The sequence below is a fragment of the Stegastes partitus genome, unplaced genomic scaffold, assembly GCF_000690725.1.
Source record: "Stegastes partitus isolate 25-593 unplaced genomic scaffold, Stegastes_partitus-1.0.2 Scaffold435, whole genome shotgun sequence".
NCBI classification, from domain to species: Eukaryota; Metazoa; Chordata; class Actinopteri; family Pomacentridae; genus Stegastes; species Stegastes partitus.
Genome location: NW_007578166.1, coordinates 416,808 through 441,794, shown reverse-complemented (window position 1 = coordinate 441,794; position 24,987 = coordinate 416,808). Strand labels below are relative to the sequence as shown.

The 24,987-nt window shown below is 41.0% G+C and overlaps 1 protein-coding gene across 1 annotated transcript; it reads right to left on the bottom strand.

Moving 5' to 3' along the window:
• Positions 1-1,794: 1,794 nt before the first annotated feature.
• Positions 1,795-24,760, bottom strand: mybpha (myosin binding protein Ha). Its single transcript, XM_008286155.1, has 12 exons — positions 24,484-24,760; positions 21,253-21,387; positions 20,531-20,698; positions 16,578-16,666; positions 16,282-16,477; positions 15,762-15,901; positions 14,791-14,950; positions 13,743-13,879; positions 8,677-8,863; positions 8,458-8,520; positions 4,445-4,487; positions 1,795-3,176 (listed from the first exon to the last, which is right to left on the bottom strand). The coding sequence occupies exons 1-10, from the start codon at positions 24,734-24,736 to the stop codon at positions 8,480-8,482; spliced, it is 1,506 nt and encodes a 501-aa protein (XP_008284377.1). The 5' UTR covers positions 24,737-24,760; the 3' UTR covers positions 1,795-3,176; positions 4,445-4,487; positions 8,458-8,479.
• Between the last annotated feature and the right edge of the window lie 227 nt (positions 24,761-24,987).

The window sequence follows — 24,987 nt, the reverse complement described above, 5'->3', positions numbered from 1 at the left end:
CCACAGCACCAATTGAGAGACTCCTGGGAGACTTTTTGTATCCTAATCTGGTATTAAGCTACAGACACTTCGCTATGTCGGAAGAGGCAGTGATGACAAACTGAGTCCAATTGAAGGTGCAGAGATGGACCCCATGACTGATCCTCAGGCCAAACTATCTGAACTGAGTGATAAGCATGATGAAGCTATGGCTAAAATAGCTGCTTTGAGTGCTGGTACTAATAAGTCTTATGTGCATCTGCCAAGACAGCGCCCAATTCAGCCTTTTAGTGGTGATGTAGTAGTTGATGGGCATCCTGATGAGGAGTTTCTTGATGAACTCTATGGGCCATCAGTTGTTGAAAAGGTGTTATCAACAAGAGCACAAGTGCGTATGCATCACCCATTGCGCTTGTGGGGAAAGAAGACAACAGTTTGAGGCTCTGTGTAGAATATAAGTGACTAAACTCAAAGATCAGACGTGATGCATTTCCTCTGCCACACAGCGACAAGTGCTTTGAGTGAGGGGAGTGCTGTAAGCTGATCCAGGCTCAGGAACAGGAGAAGAGTTGACTAGGTTGCAGGGCTGCAAACCTCCACGACGCTTGGTGGGGATGAGGTCAAGGTGCTAGGTAGTGCTGAGGTCGAGGAGCTGAGCTGCAGTTCAGAATGATGTCTACGGGTGTCACATTTCCTTCTAAATGGCTTCCCAGAGGGTGACTACTAGGGATTTTGTTGGGCAGGATCAGGCAAGAAACTGGCAGATTAAGCCCACTGATGAAATGGACTGGAACTGAGCAACCTAGGAACATGCTGACATGGGGACAGGCTTGAAGCTAGTTGGCCAAAACCTGACTAACTTTGGAGCTGGCATTAGGCTAGCAGGCTGACAGCAAGACAACTCAGGAGCTGGAGCTGACAGGAGGCTACAAGGCCGATGGCTGGCCAAATCAAAAGCTGAAGGTGGTAGGAGATAAGCAAGCTCATGGCTGGCTAACTCTGGGGCTGGGTGAAGACTAGCATTCTTGGGGCTGGCTGAGCAGGACTCATAGTGTCCATGAAGGCCACACCTTCCAGGAGAGACTCTTAATGCAAGCCGCTCTGAACACAGGCTCAAATTATTGCATAAACCATGCCTTTAAGGCCACAGTTGCTTCTAACAATGTGAGTGCCGTCAGTCTGCACTCTACATTTGGTCAGTTTCTTGGCTAGCTCATACTGTCATGGGCAAATCAATACATAGGGCCCAATGCCAGACACTGATGGCAGACTGGTTGTGGCAAAAAAAAATAAAAAATTAAACAAACTTGCGACTATGGGAAAACAATCAATAGCTTGGGGAAGGAATCCAATGAAACTACATGCAAAACCTGAAACCCAAAAAGGTACAAAACAAAAAGATCACAGAGAAAAAAAATCCAGGCAGGTGAATATGAGGGCGGCAAACAGGACAAAATAGACTAGACAAGGCAAAGACAAGACTATTTATATATAGAGAAGTGATGGGGGAGACCAGACACAGGTGAGTCACGGGACACTGTGAAACTATCAAAAAAGGAGGCAAACACAGACAAAGAGCAGAAGTAAAAACACTCGCAACACAAGATTTCAAAGGCAGTTACCAAATGAAACAGGAAGTAGCTGAAAAGGGATGTGGAAGGTACACATTGACACTCAGAGGGAGACACAAACAGGAAATCATGGGAGACACAACAACGGAAAACACACAGGAAAGATTTTAACAAAACAAAAACAAAATACAAAGACCAGGACAGTGAGCCTTGAACGACAGGTTCAGCTCAGGTCAGTTCAACATTAATAGAAACCAATTTTTATTTCCTTTCAATTAAAGTGTAAGTTTTCTTTCAATTCATGCCTACAGAGTACAGAGAAATAGGATAAGAACCTGTGATGACCAGAAGTGTAAGTCCAGATATGCTCAAGTCCAGCAATTGCTTTAAAACAACTGGACAGAGAAAGTAAACTGTTTTCAAACCCTGAACAAATTTTACAGACTTGTTAAAAGGGGCATTTTGACAGCTTTTGATGATGTTGTAGCTTATCCCACTAGAATGGTGTAGAAAGTGTTTTTAAGGTTGGTTTTTTTTGGGCTTATGACAACATCCAAAAATCCCTTTTTTTTTTTTCTTTCAGATTTTATTTACCAAAGATCGGAATATGACAAAAAAAAAAAAAAAAAAAACTAAAAAATCCACTCAGTACCACTCAAGGTGGTAGCAGACAGTTTAGATATGGATCTTGAAACCTGACCGGATAAATCCAAACCTATCTGTATGGTCATCACGTTTCTAACATCTTCATTGACCAATAACTTCACACATGCTACTTTTCAAAAAGCCAGCATTATGTACAAACCCATATCTTCCAGGGGCAAAAACACGAACCATAGAAAATTAAAATGCCATTTTTTGCCACTTTTCAGATTTCAAGTGGAGACTAACAACGGTCTAACAGGGAGTGAAATATCAGCAACATTATATTGACCAAAAGACAACAACTCCAGAGGTCCGACGTGCAAACGTTCCTTCTCTTCAGCACAAGGGACAGACCAGACAACTTGGGTAGAAAACAGGAAGAAAAACACGGGAGTAGAAGAAGTAATATTGCTGCGAGGTGACATTTACTCAGTGCTGTGACTCCTTCTGCGTTCGCTATGTTTGCTGTGGTCATCACTGGACTCTTGCTGATGGTGGCTCCTCTCTTTACTACTATGCCTCATCGTGATAATGCTAGAAAACTTGTACCATAAATCTGACAGTCCTTAAAAGCATGTGTAGTGTGTCATTGTGCCTTGAAATTTGTGCAGAAATCCACATAATATATAATAAAATACAATTTTTATTGAACATCCATACAGTCATTGCAATACCATCTCCAAGAATTCAGTTTTATTGAGTAGTACATATATACTGTAACAAACAGCAAATGGGCACAGGCCCAAAGCATGGCAACTATAACCTTACAAACATGTCACCAATAAAATAACATACAACATTTTGCTAACGTAGACAGACTGGATGGTGTGTGTCTTCCCTGCACACTAGAAGTAGTGAAAAAGTCAGGATGGGTAAGTAGAAATAGATGTGGAGATGTCGGTGTGTTGTTTTGTCTCTTTCTTCATTATGTACACAATGCTGCACAGCCCACCACAACTTTTTCTCAACTCCTCAAACACTCTGGAAGAAATATGAGACATAAGATTAGAGGGATTTTTTTACATGCTGGGGGTCAGTGTTAAGGGGAACACATTACTCTTAACACATACATTACTGAAATCACATAACATTTGTCTACAAGTACTGCAGTAACGCGTTACACATGACTGTTCCAAACCTGATACATTGCATTTCAGTTGCTAACGGTTGCTACTTTTATTTTAAGGCATTATAGCCTACTTCCAGTGCCATATAACAGATTCCCATCACTTTAACAGACTGGTGAAGCTGAAAATGTTATGCATCTAATGACTAAAAAAGGGCTTTACACATGCAGTTGAGCCTTGTTGGTGCAGCCACTTTTTTCAGCTATTTGGGTTGGTTTTTACCAACACTGCTGTTTGCTTCGTGAAGATCTAACTCACCAGATGTAGATTGTGGGGCAGAAGCCTGCCATTTGCTGTGCATTTCAGCCCGCTTTCTTTTTTCCCCTCCACTGTCTGCATTGTTTTCAAAAAGCCTTTTGCAACAACAACAACGTCTAGAGTAGCAACCTACCACACTAAAAATTTGAAGTTTTGCCAAGTATTTGGATCATCCATTAAGGCAGTCCTGCTAGTTGTTTCGGTGAAAAAGCTATTTTAATGACAGTGCTCGCCTCCCTGTGTGCAAACCTTCCACCAAAACAATTCCCTCATTATTTTGAGAGAAGACTGTCGAGCATCTTTGGCTTAGCTCCACCCCAGAAAATTGTGATTGGTTCAAAAAGTACAAACAACCAAGATCATTTTTTTCCTGGGTCCATAGAATGATCAGACTATGTGAGACTAGCTTTATGAGAACACCCTAATAAAGAGTGTAAAGAAAGACCTTCTGGATGTCCTCCTTTTAAGGATAGGGACTTGTGCTAATATGTGAGCAAGACTAAGGCTTAACATTATATTGTGTAATGTAAAAGAAATGTATCAAGTACTGCAATGATTTACTTTTTTCGAGGGCAGGGAGTTAATAAGACAAATAATGCATTTTTTTTTTAAAAGTAAGAAGTAATGTGTAATGTACCACTTTTTTGAAAAATGACCTCAACTCTTTTAGGGGCACACAAACATACTGTGTTTGCATCACTTGGCAGGACATTGGATTATGTTTACATTCATTAAATCTTTATGACTTATCTTGAAGACTTGCTTACGTCCCCAAAGGGCAGGTGTATCCCTACAATGTGCCTGTGTAAGCAGGTCTGGGTCCTCACAAAACAGTAAACACAGCACACACACACACACACTCACCTTAAAGCATAAGACCTGGACTTCTGCTGGTCCTTTAAAGGCACTGATGGAAAGATAATTAGAGAAAGAGGAGTGTTAAAGGGGTCATCAGGTGTTAATCACTTCAGCCATCAATGTGTGTGTTGATTTTTTTAAGGCCTTGAATGTGCGTGTGTGTGCTTGTGAGATCCTCTGGGTATTTTCCATCAAGGATTATCTGGCTCGGTTTTTGCCCCCTTAGCCCATTCTCCCTTCCTCTCACAGCACTCCACTTGGCCTGTTGACTCATGGTAATGTGAAGAGTTTGGCTGTGTGTCACATCATCTGGAGTCATTTTTAGAAGCTGTGGAGTGCCGCGCTGACATCACTGCTGCCTCCCACCCAAAGGCGCTCCCCGCCTAATCCCTCGTTTTCCCTCCTCGAGGGGCCCTCCCATGTATGGCCGTATGGGACAACATCCTGACACTCTGTACAGACTCACTAGCATGATCACGTCATTTATAGAGCGCAGTTTACATTTCTGGTAATCTGATCACAAGAGGACAGCTGTAAATACAGGTGTGAATGCATCCAAACACATTGAGAATGCATTAAGATCTGATCGCTTGAGCCTCATTTGGGGGGGTGGTCAGGAAGGCATGTGACCCCATTTACAGTATAGTGTGAACACACTTGTGTCCCTGACCACACTGAAGGTCACTTTGCAGAGTGCATGTAGCACAGCAACTGCATCCAGTTTATTTGCCAGTGTCAAAGCGGGGATATTGAGGCCCTGTATTCAAGGTAAATTTTCAAAATGACACTACAGTCTTCCTCTAACTGGACATGTGACTAAAACAACGTTGTGTTGTTCAATTGCAAAATAAAATGTGAGCTGGACACCAACATTTGATCAAAAGTGGCCACTTTGAGATGCATTCTGATGACCTGTGCCAACTATAATTGACGTCTATCAACAAATCCCATAAAAAGACTTCTTTTCTCTATTTGGAATGAAGTACTTTTGTAACCAAGTTGTGATTGCTTGCGCGAGAGGAATCTAAAGGAAATGTAGAATATGTTTGGTTTCTCTGTATAATTGTGTCTTAATCTACTATATATGTGAGGTCCTTTGATATGACGTGCTGTAAATTGGTGCTTTGAAAGTAAAACTGAACTGAACTGGCATATAAACGAGCCTAGACAATTTGATAAATTTGTCTTAGTCATCAAATTCACCTTAAACTCTGTGTATTTTAATTTTTTCTCAAAGCTATCTCACTTCTCAGATCTACTTGGGAAATTCAGTGTCTCACTGACCTCTTACTAATCTCCCTAATAAACGTGAGTGTCTTTTCTTTACATATCTCATCAATCATACATCTAATCCTCCAACTTCAAATGTGGAGACCTAAGGATGTGCGGTTATTGGAATAAGTAGTAATAACTTTTGAGACTGTGACATCTACTTATGTAGCTGTGGTGGTGATTTCCTTTATATGCTAATACTTAAAAAAAATTCTTTCCATTGCACATCTGTTTGGATGGAAGTTTTGATTTTGTAATAAAGATTTAGTACATGAAGGTAACTTGAAGAGGCAGCGTGAAGTTAGGAGGTCGCCTCACAGCAAGAAGGTTGAAGAAGGAGGAGTCTGAACCACTTGGCGGCTGGGGCCTTTCTGTGTGGAGTTTACATGTTGTCCCTCTGTGACATGCACGGATAATTGATGTTTCTGAACTCACTCAGAATAGTATGACTGGTTGTCTGTCTAGGATATACCCCTCGTTTCGTCCAATGTCAGCAGGGATTTTTCTCTTATTTGTCTATTTATTGCTACATAAGTTTATTAAGAAGAACACAAAGATGCTGATGAGTCCAACAAAAGAAGCTTTTCTTGTGTATCTCAAATAATTCTCAAACAGGACAAGATCATTTATCTTAAAGTGCATTAATCTTTGCTCCTTATTTCTCCTAAAGGGAGGTTTAGGAGTAATAGGTTAGAATTTAGTCATCTCCAAATAAGAAGATGATTTTCTGATGAGAAAATAAAGAGACTGAGCAGGAAAATATTCCTCTGGGCTGTCCTGGTGCTGTAAATACTCATTAGAAGTCATGATCCACCAATCAAAACAGTTCCTGCTAAATATGCCATTTACTTTACAGTAGCAATTATTTTTTCCACTGATTTCACTTTATAAATCTTGCAGTTTACTATTCAACCGAACAGCAGTTTAAACTCACAGGCAGTCACCGGTTTGAAAATGTAAATAAAAAGCAAATTGCATGTACGAGTTATAGAAGAATCCCACGAAAAGCATCACATATGGATGTGTTTTGTGATTTTTTAAAATGTTTTTTTGCCTTAATTAAATTGTATTTCATTAGTCCAGAGAGGCTTTAGTCAAGATTAAGGAGACAGCAGCACATAACTGTAGAGAGAAAAACACTGCCATCTAGAAATTATTTAATGTAATTGGCTCCTTTCTTACATGTTCTGAATGTAAAGTAGGTGTGGAAAGAGGTTGTGTTTCACAGTCGTGTAAAAAGAACCAGTGGCATGTATTTGCAGTAAGATTAAACGATTATCCTTCACTCTGTAACTCCTTTACAACCTCCAGCTATCCAGTGCATCTCTTTACCAGCATGTTTGGTCTTATATCTTGTCATTCTTACCTTCTCAAGTGTTTTCTTCCCTTCTATTTTTTCTTTGTCTCTCCTATTTTTCATTTTGCCACGGTCTCTTACTACTTTATGCTTTTTTTAAAAGACTTTAGTGGGGGCCTCTCTTGTCAACACTCAATGCGACACAATAAGCAAAGCCTCCCGGGGCTCCTTGAAAGGCTACACCACTCGAGCATTTAAAACGCCAATACCAACACATGAATGTAGGTATAAATAGAAAGACGAAAGCTGTAAAAACAATCAAATTTGGCATTTCTTTTATGCTGACATTAATCTTTGGCACATTACCACATCTAAAACCAGGGTACAAGATGTACAGAGGAGAAAGGTTAAGAGGAGAGAGCAGAGATGAGGAGGAAAGAGGAGGGCAGGAGGGATGGGAACATTGGTTGTTACTGGTTTTAATGTAATACAGTGAGTTTAAGAAAACTAATGAGAGATATATTTTCTTATGAGACAAATATACAGCATTGAAATGTGCTACAAGGGACATATCTGGGCTTCCTTTAAAACACCTGAGCTGGGTCAGTTCATCCTTGCAGGAAAGAAAAAGTTGCACAGTTGCATACAAATGCCTATGCTACGCTTACTGGTGAATGGAAGTTTTGGGTCAAGACCAGCCTCCTAAAGGATGCTAACAGCTTCTGTTCAACCCACCTATGTAGAAATGGGGGGCTGAGTGGAGAACAAAGCCACAAACTTATACAACGCACAAGGAAATAAGCACAAGGGAGGGCTGTTGTTGTCTGTTCTGTGCAAAGGCTCTGACACTGGTCCATTTATTTGTTCAAATGAGATGCTTGGCATCCTATAGGGTTTAGAAGAAGTCTGTATGTTCCTATGATCATTTATGATCCAAAGTATATGGCCAGAAAGAGGTCTGTTCAGGTTTTCTTTTAGGTGTTGCCAAGTGAACTGGAAAACCATCAAGAATAACAACATGTTTGTGGAGATTCTCAGTCATCCAGGTCACGGTTATCCTAAGAGCTTCAGCAGAGAGCAACTGGACTTCTCAGTTTGGTTCTTGAAGACATTTCACCTTGCATTCAAGAGGCTCCCTGAGTTCTTGAGTCAGAACTAAAGAAGCCTCTTGGTGGAACGTCTTCAAGAACCATAAAGAAAAGTCCAGTTGCTCCCTGCTGATGCTCTTTGGAAAGAATAACAACACAACACTGGGGCTGGGACAGTCAAGAGTAGGATGGTTGTCTTTAGATGGATTTATACGACATCTTTGCTTAATTTTGTACATGTTTCATTGCACATTTATGAAAGTGCAAGATGCACATGCCTAATCAAATCAATGGGCAACTGATTCCATGAATTAATTGGTAAAATTAGCAACTTAATTACCAATTAATGTTCTGTTTCTTACCTCTATAGGTTTAGTTATTGGTTTATTTGCCTTTTTCCTTGTCACCGTCTGGAAGAATAACCTCTGTTGGGAGAAGAACATAAGTTAAAGTTAAAAATTTTGAATTTTACATAGATAAATACCTGTGGATCTTTACAGTTACAACATCTCATAGTGGTTTGGAGGATAATATTCGGGGGACAGTTGATATTTTCCTCTCTTGTTTCAAGAGATACATACGTTTGACCTCCAGTTTGCAGGAGACGGTGGCCTCTCCCTGGGCGTTCTTGGCTCTGCAGGTATACACGCCTCCATCGAAGCTGCAAGGCTTCCGGATCTCGAGGGAGCAAATGCCCTGGTTGGAGAGCTGACGAAACTTTGGGTCGTCACCAATTATCATCTGATTCTTCAGCCACTCGATCTTTGGCTGAGAGATGGAGAGGACACATTTATATACTCATTAACATTTCCATTCCTCAAACATACCTTCTTTATTCTATATTTGTCTTTAGGCAAATTGATGCTATGACAAATTCTAAAATTTCCTCTCAGCTCATGCTCATGTCTTGAACTTACATTAGCACCTGTGCTGATTTTTAAAATGGAAGCAGAAACCTAGAATGAACTTTACAATTATAGTTCAGCTCTTTTTTGTTTATTTTTTACTGTCTTTCAATTAGAAATTCTTTTTGTAGCACCACGGCATAAAAGCAGAAGCAAAATAAAAACTCAAAATGAAAACTGCAGACATTAATAATGCTGGTAGCGTACACACAATATGGAGTACAATAAAAGGTTTATTTAATTTAAAAAAAGAAGAAGAAAAATATTTCATTTTATGTATTAAGATCAGCATTTTACAACATTCGTTTAAGCTCTTAAATGAGATTCTCTATATTGGACACGTTTTCCTTCAATAGGAGTCAGTTCATTTACCAAAGGGGCTGTCAGCTTTTCAAAATCACAAGAGACATCCAAACTAATCAATATGCTGACTTCCTTTCTGTCAAGTTGAAAACTGCAGTGGAAATTCTAATATTACAAGTTTATTTCAATAAACTCACCAATCGGATTTTTTTTTTTTTTTTTTGATCAGTACAAGCTTTTAACACAGCAACTGTGTCGTGTCTGTTTTCAGCTTGTCTTCCACTGAGCTCAGATCATCTGTGCTGAGTGTGACAGTTGGATAGAGTGGGAGAAACATAAACCTTTTCCTGACCCCAGATCTATTGCTTTGGGTTTCAGTAGCACGCTCCCTGTGAGGATTACCTCATGGCCTAACTTCATGCAAGGTGACTCTGATTACTGAGTTGCACCTCAACTGATGCATTTCAGAACCGCTTCCAACTTTCCTCAATGATGTGTGAAACAAGTGGCCTCTCACTGGGTTTTCTTGGCTCTGCAGGTGTGCACACCACCGTCTAAGCTGCAGGGTTTAAGGTTTAGAAACCAAGGCTAATATCGAATGAACTAATTTTGTTTGTAGAGGGATTTAGAGTTTAATGAAATAGCTTTGGCATTGCAATTCTCTTTTCTATGTTGACATTTTCCTGCATCGTTTTCTGATCTTTGATTTAAAACTCTTTGGTCAAGGTTAGTTTAACTTAAACTAATCTGAACAAACACTACAAAGTGAAAACTAACGCTACTTGTTGAAGCAGCTGCATGTCCAGTATGACAAAAACCAGGGACATGTTTTCACACTGGACCAGCTGTGATTTAGATGGTTGAGTTGGCTTTTCGCTAATGGCAGCCCTGGCTCCTCCTCGTCCATGTGACGACGACACTGAATCCCAAGGTGCTCCCCGTGGGCCGCTGGAATGCTGACGGATGGCTGACAGGCAAAATTGTCAAGTTTTTTGTCTATTAAGGTAGGGAAGCACTATATTAGTGTCGGCTCATTTACTATTTTTACCATCCTCGGTTGAAGACTGATTACTGTATACTTGATATTTGTTAATGCTGATGATGCCATTGCAAACCAACACGCTAAACACATGTTCAAGCTGCAGGCTTTATGACATACAAGGAGTTGGTGTTTTACATCAAACTCTATAGTTATATGAGAATATTGGATTGATGCATTAGGTGGACTTCGGACCAAGCCTTTAAAAGCATGCACATAGAAAATTAACTTAAGCAAATCCAATTTTATCCATGCTAGCATCATGGCTCCATGGCTGACCACGTTGATCAGTCAGTCCCCTACTTTATTCCGGACTCAAGTATCTCATGAACTGTTGGATGGATTGCCATAACATTTTGCACAGACATTTTTGATACTGAGATGATGAGTCTTACTAACTTTACCAATCCACTGAGTATTTCTATAGCAACACTAGGAGTCTGACATTTGTGGGTTTGTGTGAGATTTACCCCTAACCTTAACCCTTGGTAAATGTAAATACCTTTGGTGATCCCCGGTGAACCTTTCATCTAACACTGTCACCTGGTTTGTCCAACACCATGATTTATGACCTGTAAAATGTTAATGAGCCTCAGCTGTGGTTTGTTTTTTATGGTAAACGGCAATTGCTAGGATTCTAACACACTAAACTAAGACGGTGAACATGACAAAAGTTGTACATCCTAAACATTGACACAGTGTTGTCAACCTGTTCACATTCAAAGCTTAAATGACAGAGGCAACCAGCTAAACAAAGACAGTCTAAACCAAAATCTGTGTAACGTTTGTCCACACACATACAGAGACTCATTCATACTGACACCAGAGCTGTGGTCTGGACAGGTGGCAAAAATAGTACCTTCTGCGATACAGAAATGTCTCCACTTAACCATGACAGGACAACAAGCCATAGTCTTTATCACTGTCTCTTCTTTGTCTTCCCTGCTTATCTTTCCTCTCACAGCTTCTAATGTAGTCTCTGCCTCTGTATGTGACAGCTCTTTATCAGAGACAGCGGGACAAGTTATCACACTACTGAACATGCCTTTCTGCTGCACCTCCTCAACAGTCTCCTCCGTCCATGCCATGGAAGAGATAGTGGCTCAATAAACACATGCTATAAAACACTTACAACCCACTAAGCAGAACATAATTTTATTTATAGTCGCCATATAAATGATGAAGTTAAAGAGGACGAGTGTGCAGAAGTAGGCGGGGGAGAGAGAGTGAATGTTTGGGAGAAACTGACAACTACATGGTTTATAGTGATGTAGGAGAAACTTTAGTTTATGAATGGGATTCGTCTGTGGCAGCAGTTTTGTATGTATGAGGTTAAACATGGGTTAGGTACACAGTCACAGTAAGAGGGTTTCATGTATGAAAGGGGGATTACAAGCTCTTCTTTCCATAGTCCCCCTACAGATGAACAATGGATATGTTTTCACACAGTTGCTGCTACTCAGTTTCTCTGATTGCAAACTTTCTGGTCCACAGACAGCAAGAAAGACTCACATCTTAGTCTACAGAATCCTATTTCAAGCACAGAGCATAAACCAATAACTAGGTCTTTGTTATTATTTCAGACATTGTCTTTGGCGCCTGCGATGAGCCTTGGTGTAAAATATTGTCCTCACATGCAGACAAATGCACCACTAAAGAAAAAAAAAAAACCCACACAATTGTTTGTAGACATTCTCAGCTGTTTTTGAAACATCTGTCTAACAGATAGTGGCATGTGAAGACCGTCCAACCGCTGTCGTCCTTGGGGAAAAGCCAAGGACAGCTATGGTGAATAATCAACTGCATTTCCACCCTGGCCTGCCACCTAATCTTTCTACGTCTGTCAGGCAACTGTAAAGATAAGTTTAACTTGGGCAGTGGAAGCCAAGAACAGTGAGAGACATACTGAAACCTCACACAGACATTCCAGAGCAAGCCCTGCCTCGGTTCTACAGCACATCCTCTTAGCTGTGTTATTAATACCTCAGCTGCAACAGTATATCCCACATCCGACGATTAATCGAAAGTCCTCGGTAAAAACAAAACTTTTTTCAATTCAGGAAAATAATATTGTGCTTTTTTTTTTTTTTTTTATTATAAGAAGTATTTCAAATTTCAAACAAATGTGAAAAATGAAGCCAGTATTTGAGGTTGGCACCTAAACGAGTCAATCCCCATAAATCTCCATATTAAAATGCCCACATTAAATAACCACGTTTACAGCCTGGTACAAAAAACTGTTTTGGTTTCTGCAGTTAATTGGTCCATTCATGACAACTCTTAGAAAGTAAATTTTGAAACAACTCATCTGTTTAAATTGTATTAAGGCTCAAATCTGTTTCATAATTAAGGCTGTGGCCACCACTGAGTGACAGGTGGGTCATCACAGGACAGTAACAGAGATGTTTGCATGAGCCACCTCAGCTCCACTCACACTCTTCCTCCTCGCTCATTTCTGGATTAGCAGGAAGTCAAAAGGAGTCAAACACTGCCAAGATGGCGGCAGCCAGAACCACAACACTGAGCTTTTCTCATTAGAATCAACTGATGTCTCCCCACATCCTCCTTATGATGCAGCCAGACTGAAATTTGTTCCCCAGTCATGTCTTTGTGGAAGCGTGTGAAACACATTTACTTTCAGTCACAAACTGACCCGCCTACTTCACTTGTGCTGAGTTAAATCTGATTGATCCATGAAGTCACAAGGTTCTGTAAAGTCTCGGTAGGTTTAGGAGAAGCTTTGGGGCTGCCCTCTCACTCAAATAACACTGTTTGTTTATGTTTTGATTCATGACCACGTGGAAAAATCATGAGCCGCAGAAGGAAGAGTTGATGTTTGGTTTTAGCGTAAGGTAAGTGACAAGGGTTAATGAAAAAAATGCTGCAAAATGTGAAACTTTAAGATGCGGACTGCTGTTGGTGTACAAAGGTTAAGTGTACAACTCTGTCCAGGCTATTTCTTCCCTATATTGCTTTTGGACACACCTTGCAAGTCCATTTCACCAGGCAGATTTTGGTTTGTTCTTTGCGCATGTGCTCCAAACATCCAATCACATGTTACACTACTATCTTGAAAAGATTCATGAAAGTGTGTTGATTATTTTCATGGTTAAATGTTTGCTCTTTTAAATGTCAGAAAATAGTGAGCTATTGCTATCACACTGTCCTTATGTCCAAGGTGGCTTATTCTGTCCAACCAATAGTCTAAAGACATCTTAATTTACTGTCATAGAAAACTAAGAAAACCACAAATAGTCATTCAGATGAGAAAATATTTAAACTTTTGCAAATTCTGTTAAACCTATTCATGGACCTCTGTGCAAACAGCACAGACATGTACCTCCTCTGACCCCACATCACCGTAGACATTACACAGTAAGTGTAAGAGTGTGAGCCTGACCTTAGGACATCCACGAACAGAGCACAGCAGCTTGGTGGTGTATCCCACAGTGGCGGCTCGGTCACTAAGGGGAGTGGTGAACTTTGGTGCTTCGCTAAAGTCGCGTTCCTGGTACTCAGGAGGCTTGTAGACAATACCTGTGAATACACAAAGCAAGGTTAACCCTGTATAGGGCACTCCTTGAAATAAAATGTCAACCCTTAGGTGTTATTGAAGGATATTTCAAGATATTTTTACTTTTGTGACTTAAAAAAAAAAAAAATGTTGCAAATCAAGATTAATAAAGTTACTGTATATGGTAACTTCCCCGTCTACAGTTAAAATTTTTAAAAATGTATAATAAATAAAAGAAGAAGTACCAAACTGCAAAAAACATTTATTTAGTTTGAGGTAATGATACTTACACAACCAGTAACAAAGTATTTATAAAGTGCTTGGCAAGTTCATTTGGTAACATAGACTGCAGAAGCAAAACCCTAACAAACAACAGAAAGGACCAATATGGCTGACATTAATATTCAAATGTAGTGATATAGGAGATGTAAGTAATTTGCTATTGATGTGTTGCTACTTTTCATTTAATCTACTATGAAAGTACAGAGCACTAAGACACAGAGCACTACTGATATACACAGACTCTGACCTCACATCACCATTGACATTTGTTGCAGGGTAGCTGCCACAGGTAAATATAAAACACATGCTGGCACTCAGACGCAAACACACACACACACACACACACACACACACACACACACACACACACACACACACACAGACACAGCAACGCAGTAACACAGCTCTGCCACCTGTTTTAATGTTTTCGCAGCCTCTCAAAATTTATTTCAGTATTGCCGTGCCCTGGCAGACAAGAGTTACCACCTTGTGTTTAAAGCAGTGCCAAGGCCATTTCCATTTCCACTCCTGAAGGCTTCACTTCAGTTTACACTCTCACAGACGTACTGCAACTCATGAACATAAAACTTTCTCTTATAAACAAATTGACCACAGAGGAATTAAAGTACTGTGTACAGCAAGAAGATCACACCTGTCTTCTGGATGGTGGCCACTTCCTTGGTGACGGCGCTCATCTCACTGATGCCCACTTGGTTTTCAGCAAACACCCTGAAGGAGTACGAGTTGCCCATGATGAGGTCTGAGACGGTGGCAGTTAATCTGTGGTAGTGCTCTAGCACTGTGAACCACTCCTGCAGGTGGACACACAAAAGACTGGTCAGTTCAGTGCAGCATGCAATCGTAGAGTGGTGTGTCCTTACTGAATCCTTTGTTTTGTATTTTTCACATTTTCTTTACATCTTGTACCCTGATACTCCTCTTTTTTTTTTTTTTTTAACCCATGTTGATAGTTAAATGCTGTGCATATGTGCATATGCAATATCTATGTGTGTGATTATTGCTTTTACTTCAAACATAGCTGTGAATAAAATCAAATCAAGACTGCATGTTTATACAGTATATTGTTGGCAGCATTCCGCTCCAGGTGCGATAAAGTGGCTCTTACCGCCACTGATAAATAAACAAAACATCCAAAATTGTCCTCCATGGTCGCTGATTAAAAAATATATGATCCAATTCCAGTTTTCCTTTCTCATGTTTGCTATACAGCTTGGATTTTAATCTTTCCTATGCTGGCAGAGATTCATCTAAGTGAAAAAGACATATAGCTAGTTGGAAAAATGCTCTTCTTTTCACTAACACTCTTCTAAAAAAAAAAAAAAAAAACTGTTCCACCGACAACATCCAGAACTGGATCGTCCTACAGCTGTTTGTAGCACATATTGAAACAAAGAATGAAAACACAGATAAATGCATGATATGGCCTGATCATATACGATTCATCCATGTTGGTGCTGCAGTGATGGTATCAGCATCAGCGGAAGAAGTCAGACCTTAAATTACACATGTGTACTATCCTGCCTTACATCTGCAACTTCACACAGTCTGACAGCATAATTGGTTGATGTAATTGTGTATTTTTTTTGTAAACATCCACCGTACCCCTGTCTTTTTGTCAGCCTTCTGGATGGTGTATCCGGTGATATCTGTGTTGCCGTTATCCTTGGGAGGAGTCCATTCCAGAGCAGCGTTGAAGCCCCAGCTGTCCACCATCTTCGCACTCGCGGGAGGGCCAGACCGCTCTGAGGAGACACATTACTGTAAGCATAAACTATTAAAATTATAACCAGCAGCTTCGTCAGAACAATGAAAGGTGTCTCCCCATCGCGTAGGATCAGAAGTTAACTGTATATTTTAGGCGTAATGCCTCCAACATCCGGCCCACGGCAGCTGACGGCACGTTCAGATAGTCTGGGTCAAAGGGCACCGGTATTAGAGGTGTCATTTATGTTGTCTAATGCTTTGAATTTCTGTTAGAGCAAGTCACAAGTCTCAAAACCAAGAAGTCAAACGGACAGCCAGCTGAGTCGATTCACCGGGGAGGTCCGGAATAAGTCACCATTTACACATGTCACACAGACACTTTTCATGTAAGCATATGCTTGTTTACATTCTGACTGACCCACAATCTGAAGGGTGAGGGTGGCTTTGTCTTCAAAGCTGTCCACTTTAACTGCCATCTCGTAAACGCCAGAGTCCTCCCTCTGAGCTGTGCGGATAAATACAATGCTGTCCTTGTCACTGTTCCTGATGTTGACCCTCTTGGTGTCCACAGGCTGACCATCTTTAAGCCAGGACACTGCAGGTTTGGGCTTTCCCTGAGAAGTTGGAAAAAGAAAGGCGAGGTAAAATGTAACGGCTTATCTGTCAGCTGTGTTTGTTTTACATGGTTGTACATGTACGTGTGTGCCGGCTTACAAGAAACGGGATCACCACGTTGATCTGCTCTCCAACTTGCTTGACGTAACGAGATCTGAGAGCGCGTGGCAGGCGGATCTTGGGACGCTCTGAAAAGTCAAGTCAAGCACATTTTTATCTGCTGCCTCGTCCGTGTTCTATATTCTGATGAACTGAGCTGATTTAGTGCATATAAATACAAATGACTTCATCTGAACATGAACATAAATCATCCAATTGCCAGCATGAGCTAGCATTACCAGTCAACGGCGTACAAACTGGTGCACATGTCCCACTTCAGCCTTCAAAGTGGGGTCACATATGCTCAAAATGGCAGGTCAACAAGACTCAAATAGATCATTCACTGCAAGGCAAAGCTGTCAAGAGAACATGACTGAAGGAGCTAAAATTAACCCTCAAGTTAGTTCATACGGTCCAACCATGCAAGTACGTCACCGAAAATCATTTTAACAGTTGTCATGGTGAAGCTGATGCTATAAACACTTGTTTAGAGTCTTATGGAGTGGATGATGATTACAGTTTATTATAGATTACAGTATTATTTATTACAGTAGATTATAGTTTACAGCTGCAACAATTAGATAATGGATCAATAAGAATTTGGTACAATTTTGTAAGCAAAAATAGTCGATATTTTTAAGTTTTAGCTTTGGAAATGTGATCATTTGTAGCATTTTTTTTCCCGTCATATAAATACCAGATATAAAAGCTTGACTTTGGAATCTGGATTGAATAAAACAAGCACATTAAAAAACATTACTATGGACTCTAAAAAATTGTGAATCACATTTTTATGTCAACATTTTATAAACTGATAATCAAAACAACTGCTCGCTGCAGCTATTAGCACAGACAGAACAGATGTTATAGAATACTTGCAAAAAGCGAAACATGGAAAATAGTTAGAGTATAGTTTCATGATACCACATTTAAAATTCAGTCCCGGTGCAATATTACACTCTACAGTCCACCATCATGCATGGTTATGTTCCACTTGTATCGTGCATTTAAAAAAAAAAAAAAAGGAAGGAAAAAGAAATCTAGCCAGACAAAGTTTCTGGGTGTCTGAAGAAAAGTGTAGTATCTGGGCAGAGAGAGGCAAAAGAGGAAGACCCTGCATCCAGTAGCTCCTAAAATAACTTTGATGACGAGAAAGTCTTGGATGAGCGCTGACACGTGTTCCCCCGTGTTATGCACAAAGAAAACAGCAGGAAGATGTCAGCACTTACAGCTGACTGGAGAGCTCCAACATCCCATCTTGAGTCCACTGCAACAAAATTCTGGTAGGCTCTGGCTGTGAATAAAATCATATGGGTGGAACTGCATCATGGTTAAGACTTTGCGAGATATCTACCCAGCCACGATGCTGAATAGTTTCGTTCCTGTCGGGTGCTAAGTATCAGGAACAGCATCGCTCACATGTTTCTGCATAAGCAGCAAATGTCTGAAAAGCCCACTGGGCTTAGTGGATACATAAAACCACCAAGCTGCTGCTCTCCATCATCTCCTTTACTCTGCTGCAGCCTGTTTCTCCTCATCCACTCAAAATGTCCTCATATCTCAATCCCCCATCAGCCTCGTGTCCATCTTCTACTGGGATCATCCTCTCACACTTTCTCCCTCAGTTGCACTAAGTCTAGCTTGGTGTCTTGCCCAGTGTGTCGCATCCCCTCTGTCCTTACATTTGTCACTATATCACTGTTGCACAGGCAGTGATCTGCCTCCTTGAACCATCATTTCCCAAGAAGATCATGTCTGCCTCTAGATTTGGCTCAAACAGTAATCCCTGCTAATCAGCACACTTCCCAACAATGCCCTGAAGTGCTGCTGGCGGTACAGCATCCAGCAGCCAGCAAGTCTTCCTGCAAACCATCTATAATCTGTCTTTGTCTCTGGATAAAGTGTCTTTGTGGGGGGCTTTCAGCATATGTAGGACAGCGTGTCTTCATCAGAAGCTTGTACATGTGGACAGTTGTGTGGTCCGGACAGCGTGACTGACACACAGCTGAATTTACAAGCCACCTAGAATCCATCAATTAGGCTCGTGTTTCGCTCCCCTCAGTTGACCAGCACTTCTGACTGCATGACCGCATTTCTCCACCAAAGGTTCCTGTTTGTTTGTGGCGTTTTGAACACCAACCAGGAAATGTACTCACAGACAGTAAGCTGTGTTTCTGGATGTGGATAACTGGGGCATGTCAGCTCAGGTCAATGCTACGTCAATGTGACTCAGTGCGGCCGGAGAATCACAACTATGGCAACAGAACCAAGTCTGGTTTAAACAAATGATTACTCAAACATGCTTTTGGGGACATTTTCAGCCTGTACAGAGATAGTAGTAGACCTGAACTGAGGATGCATGTATTTTGAAATGACTTCTTATCTGACATGAAAATATTTTTTTACAAGATGGCAAATATTTTTCTCAAGGTAAAAAAAAAAAACAGTTTTGTTGAACTCACATTTTATACTCAGCTATATTAAAACTCAACAAGACTTAAGTTAACTGCTGTCGTCAGCATTGTCATAATGATGGTGCTAATTTGCCGATGCTTGTCAGATATAATGTTTATCATCTCAGTTTACAGCGTTAGCATGCTAATATGTGCTAATTAGTACTCAGCACGGTGCAGTTGAGGCTTTCATGAATACTAATTGTACCAAATTGCGAAAGGAAATCTATCCGCAGATATTTAAGTCTGGACCAAATCAGAGACCAACATTTGTATCTCTAGAGCCACACTGGTTGAATGAAAATGTAATCGCAACAAAAATGTGACTAATATGATAGATATTGGTTTGCATGTGTTATAATATCCTTCAGCCGTACCTGCGTCAGACAAAAGGACAGCTGGAGCGGCAGTGCCATAAACAAAGCTGCAGTGAGGCTGCAGTGACAAGGTTGATGTCAATAAATAACTTGACTGCCAGATGCCTCATTAGCCAAATGTAGTCTTTTTCCTGACTGCCATTAAATCATCCTGAAGACTGGCTCAACACTGGACACTTAGGACACTTAGGCCTGACGGTGCCTTCAAACACATGTGGGTTTCAGGTCTTTTCCCAGAGATTTGATTGGATAATGATCAGGGCTCATAGTGGGCAACTTCAGTGATTTCTTCCATCCATTCTCGGTGCTTTCAGATGCTTGTTTTGGGCCATTTTGCCGTTCTTCTGCAAGGTGCATGTTTTTCCTAATGCAATTGCTTTAATGTATCATGAATATTTATTATATATCAGTATTTATAATGTCTTTTTGCAAAGAAAATCTTTGTTATAAAGTGCTGAATAAATAGCTTACAGGATGAAACTATCAGATAACAAAGGTGCACAGTCTGCTGCTATTTATTTCATGAAAGATAAATGCAGACGCGAAAATTGGAGAGCTTGACTGTTTCATTTGTGATGTCAATCCAGCAGTCACTGCTGAAGATGTGCGTACATGCGAGTGAAAGCATGATTTACAGCTAATGAAAGCACTTGTCAGCACCCGTGGGATTTATGCCCATGCATCTGTGCCGTCCATCTGAGACTCCGGCTGTTAATACCACCTCTGCCTCCCTGGTTGCAACATGAGTATTTTAAGGATAGGTCATAAGTTACCACTATCAGAGATCTCCCGATAAAGAGGTTGGAGACAGACATTTTCAAAGTTGTCTTTACACCACTGTAAGCTTCAACTATTGACTGTATCTTTTATGGACGCATGTTGTTTTGACTGTAGGGATTTAGTGGGGATTTTTGTGAGGCTATCCAATAGCAGGTTTGGGCATTTTGTGCACAGTTAAACTTACAAACAGACAAACAAAGCTCTCATTTTGAAGACAAAGTTATTGCTCCTTTGGTTCCTTCTCAAACAAGAACAACAACATGTGGTAAAGATGCAAAGATGGGAACAAATTTTGTATTGCAGTGTGCGTACAGTTGGAGAAATGACAATGACTGCTACTTACCCCCAACCTCGCGGATCGGCACAGGCTCAGCAAGCGCACCAGGTTCACTACGGCCACCGGGGTTTACAGCCACCACGCGTACGCGCAGCAGGTCGCCGGTTGTCAGATTCCTGATGCAGTAACGGTTAGCTGGGGTCAGCTCCTCGTTAGCTACAACCCAGTCTGTAGCTGCAGGCAATAAAACAGGGTTCGTGTTAGTGGGAGAAGTTTTGGTGTAATTTTCATTTAGAAGTATAAATTTCGTCGTAGCTTGAACAAGGTGCAAATATTGTTCTATTTTTGTTGCCTTTGTTGGAGGCCATGAAGCTAGGCAGTAGATGGAAGCACCACCACAGGAGTGATGTGCAATAAAGGTCCAGCCGGCCAGAAATCTTCTCAAATACATCTGATATATTTTTCAATCTCCAAAATATAAAACACCCCTTAATGAGGCACGTTAGGTGGTTTATCACCTGTCGACACAAGTTTACAAACAACCTGCCCATAAGAAGTACACTTTGGCCACTGTGATGAAACCTCAGAAGGCACGCTGTCATCCGAGCAAACGAGCACTTCTAAAAGTGGTGTCAGGAGATACAGTGACAGCCGCTGAACTGATGCCTGCCGTATACGGCTCTGAGTCTATGTGGCCTCTGACACTCTGTGGACAGGTGCAGCCTCACGGTCTCACGTACAAACACACACACACATACACACACACAGATAGACATACGCAGACTTACCTCCATCCTTGCAGTACTCAATGGTGTATCCGTCCAGGCCGGAGTCTCCAATGGTCGCTGGCGTTGTCCACTTGATGGTGAGGCTGGAGTCGTTCACATCATCCACAGTTACTTCCAGAGGAGCGCTGGTTGGGACTGTAGGGGGTTCAAACAATGCAGATTAATGAAAGTTGAGTTGGACAAGAGAAGGATGAGCTAAAATAACTCAATGGAACCCACATGCTTTCCATTAACAACATGATTACACGAAGGGTATTTGTTCTCAGTTAAACAATGAATTATTGGAAAACAGCAGAAAAAAAAAAATCCATCACATATTTACTGTAGTCCAAGGTGGTGTCTTCGGAGGTCCCAAACACAAAAATATTCAGTTTATAAGACAAAGAATAGCAGCTAATCTTTACAACTGGAGAGCCAGAACAAGGTTTTTATTATTATTATTATATTATCACCTCTGCATTATGTTGTTTTACATAATGATGCTACGTTACATAATACTGTTAAAGAATAAATAACAAATATTTGCAGCTCCCAGCCTCTCAAACTAGACTATCTGATGCTTTTCTGTTGTCATAAGTGATGGTAAACTGAATATTGTTGGTTTTAAAGAGAGCTCTTCGACCAGTCCCCCTCATAATGCCTCATAATGTGTAAAGCAGTACAAAGCTAAACCACAGAGATGCTGGTGTTACCTGCAGGAGGTGGAGGTGTGGGGGCCTTGGGCGGCTCCTCAACTACAGCAGCTTCAGCTGGAGCAGCTAGCATTAAATAAGCAGGAGGTTAATGTTGTTTTAGAAACAAACAAAAGCGACAAAGGACCTGATAGACATCCAGGGCATCTTTTCCATATGGTGATGTCTCAACCCGAACCTTCTCAAAACTTTCACGATTTGATTTTAGATTTAGATGTGCTACTAGACTGGGAAAGACACCAGGAGGATCAAAGTTTTGCGAAAAAGTCATTGCAAAGAAAGAAAGGCATGATGGCTAGCACTTGTTTGGTAGCATTTAAAAAAAAAAAAAAGTAGTAGAGATGCTATCTGTGTGGTGGTATATGTTTACCGTCTGCTGGAGCATCTGCAGCGGGAGCAGCGGCACCATCTTCAGCAGCAGGAGCAGCAGCTAGTGTTAAAATGCCATTAGAGAAGCCAATAAGTTGCATGAAACTGTACTCATGCAGGTAATCAGTCAGTCTGTACTTCATTCGATCAAGATTTTCTCCACTGAAGCAAGCAGCAGGACAGAGCAGTGGGGACATTCACAGTAACAAGAACAACGAGCCAGAATCTGACTCCTGAGCACAACCTTGGAGACATTTGGACGAGACCTTTACACGTCCACCAAGAGAAACTTCATGGGTGGGTTCATCAGACAATCAGAAAAGAAAGAAAACTGACAGTGGATGAAGTTAACAGACAGAAATATCAGTAGGTCAAACACAACGGGCAAGAAATAAACACAACACGTGTAGATCACAGCAGGACACAAGCACACATCTTGGATTACAGCTTGTGCGCACGGGCTGCCTGTGGTGTGTGTTTACCCTCAGCGGGAGCTGTCGAGTCGGCTCCTTCCTCTGTCACAGGGGCGTCAGCTGAAGTTAGGGGTTACATGTCGAGGTTAGCGGGCGAAAAAAGAAACATATGCCATTCCACTAAACCCATCAACGGACGCACTTCACCACCCAAAGTCTAGTGAACAGAATGTTTGAACGCCAGAAACGCAGTCTGCTGCATGTAGGCAGACAGAGTAAGAGAAGGCAGATTAAACAAGAATGAACATAAAGATGCAACTGGTTTGCCTCTGAGTTCACCAGCTCCTGGGTGGTGAAGTAGACGTCATTGATGGGTCTTGCAATTTCATAAAAGTCCAGTGCATTTTTTTGCTGCTACTTGTTCCATTACTTCTTCATTGTTAAAGTGCAGAGACTTTAACAATGGCTAATTTAATTATTAGCCAGAAAATGGTCATTAATAGCAATGTGATTTACAGCAGCAATTATATTTGATGTTAGATTTATGGCGAAAGATGATGGAGCAGTAAATCGAGGAGTAAAAAGGGCAAATAAAAGTCACTTCACTAATGTGGGTATCAGCGGTTTTCTCTGAGTTAGGTTTAACTATTTCAAGAGTTCTATAATCTCGTCCAAATCTGCAAAGCCTGAATAAAAGCATTAAGAGTTCACATGGTCAGTTCTACAATACAATATTTGTTTCTTTACAGTAAACCCAGGCTTCATTTTAGGAGAGAATTAACAGTTTTAAAAAGTGATGGGGCTTCCCTGGCGTGGCTGACATCTCCTTTGCTGCATGAGCAATGGCTCTGGGTCAAGTGCTGAACATCAGGTGTCAAAGGGCTGCAGAGTATTTTCTTTTAGAAAGTAGTCACAGCGAGTTTGTACAATGCACTCACCTATTTTATCAGTTCCTAGCAAAACTAGTAAAGCTGAGTTAGTGTCATGACATCACCGTTTATAAATAGCATCGAAATGTCACACTGTGCACACTTAGAATTTCCATTTATACTCAGAATCTCTGCTGGATTTTAGAGGCTGTAATTCGTGGGTGTCATGGTCTGGATCAGGTGCATGCAAATACAAAGCAAATGAGGCCACTTCTACTACACTTAGTTCTTGATTTAATAAATTGGACTAGTCAAAACTTGCAGAATATAACAGATCGGCATGAGAAAACTACCCTCATGCATATCTGTACATGTGAAAGGTGCATATACTTTGTATTTTTAAATTTATCCTTTAAAAAAAATAAAAAATCCTTTATTGTACTTTCGTTGTACTTCTTGTTTTCTTAGTATGCTTCATCAGTATCTGGCTGATGTAACTTGTGAATTTCTCCAGCGAGGGATCAATAAAGTTTATCTTACTTTATTTTACAAAAACTATAGTTCAATTTTGTAGAAAAAAATTGTAATCATTTTTATGGAAGTAGTTTATGGTGCTGTTGAACTGTAGTGCATTATTCATTAAGTGATTTTTTTTTTTAATGGACTATATAAAATGATCCAATGTAATAAAATTTAACAGCAGCTCAGATGTCAACCTTTAAAATCTGCAATCAACACCTCTCTGAAACAATTTCACCAGGAACATTATAACTCCTACAGGAGACAAAAAAACCCCAAAAACTTTTTGCAATTTTGCATCAAACCTAAAATTAGTTAGTTTAGCCGTCGGATCCGTTCCACTGCGTATTTTTGCGGCTGTGGAGATACCTGGAGGGCTTCCTTCAGCAGCAGCGGGGGTTTCCTCTGCTGGGGCGGCGGGAGCAGCTTCTCCCTCGGCTGCAGGAGCTGCATCGGCCGGCACCTCGGCTGGAGCAGCTTCTGCAGGTGGAGCTTCTGCAGGTGGAGCCTCCGCAGGTGGGGCCTCTGCAGGTGCTGGTTCGGGCTCCGGGGCAGGCTCAGGTGCCTTCTCGGCAGCCTTCTTGGCTGGGGACTTCTTGATGGGCGCAGCTTTGCCTGGCATCGCGCTGACAGACGGCCAGTCCTCTGGATGAGGCGCCGGAGGGGTCTTAGGTAATTTATATACAGGGAGTGCTGGGGGGGCTTGTGAGCAACTCCACCCATTCCCTGACTCCTACACCCGCCTCCTTACCTCAGTTACATCCTCATCTTTGACAGAAGCTTGGACATGTCATTTGGTTTCAATGCCACAAACACATTCCTTAGAATTAAAGCTTCAAATAAAAAAATACTTTTCCAGAAACTTTCATACAC

Bases quoted from the DNA above. Each gene is read 5' to 3' on its own strand.
- mybpha (XM_008286155.1), bottom strand. From the start codon at position 24,736: ATGCCAGGCAAAGCTGCGCCCATCAAGAAGTCCCCAGCCAAGAAGGCT. The intron at 15,902-16,281 runs GTCAGTCAGAAT...GTGTCTCCTCAG, and splicing joins CCTCACCCTTCAGATTGTGG to AGCGGTCTGGCCCTCCCGCG. The intron at 8,864-13,742 runs GTCAGGCTCACA...TCCATCTCTCAG, and splicing joins CTGTTCGTGGATGTCCTAAG to CCAAAGATCGAGTGGCTGAA.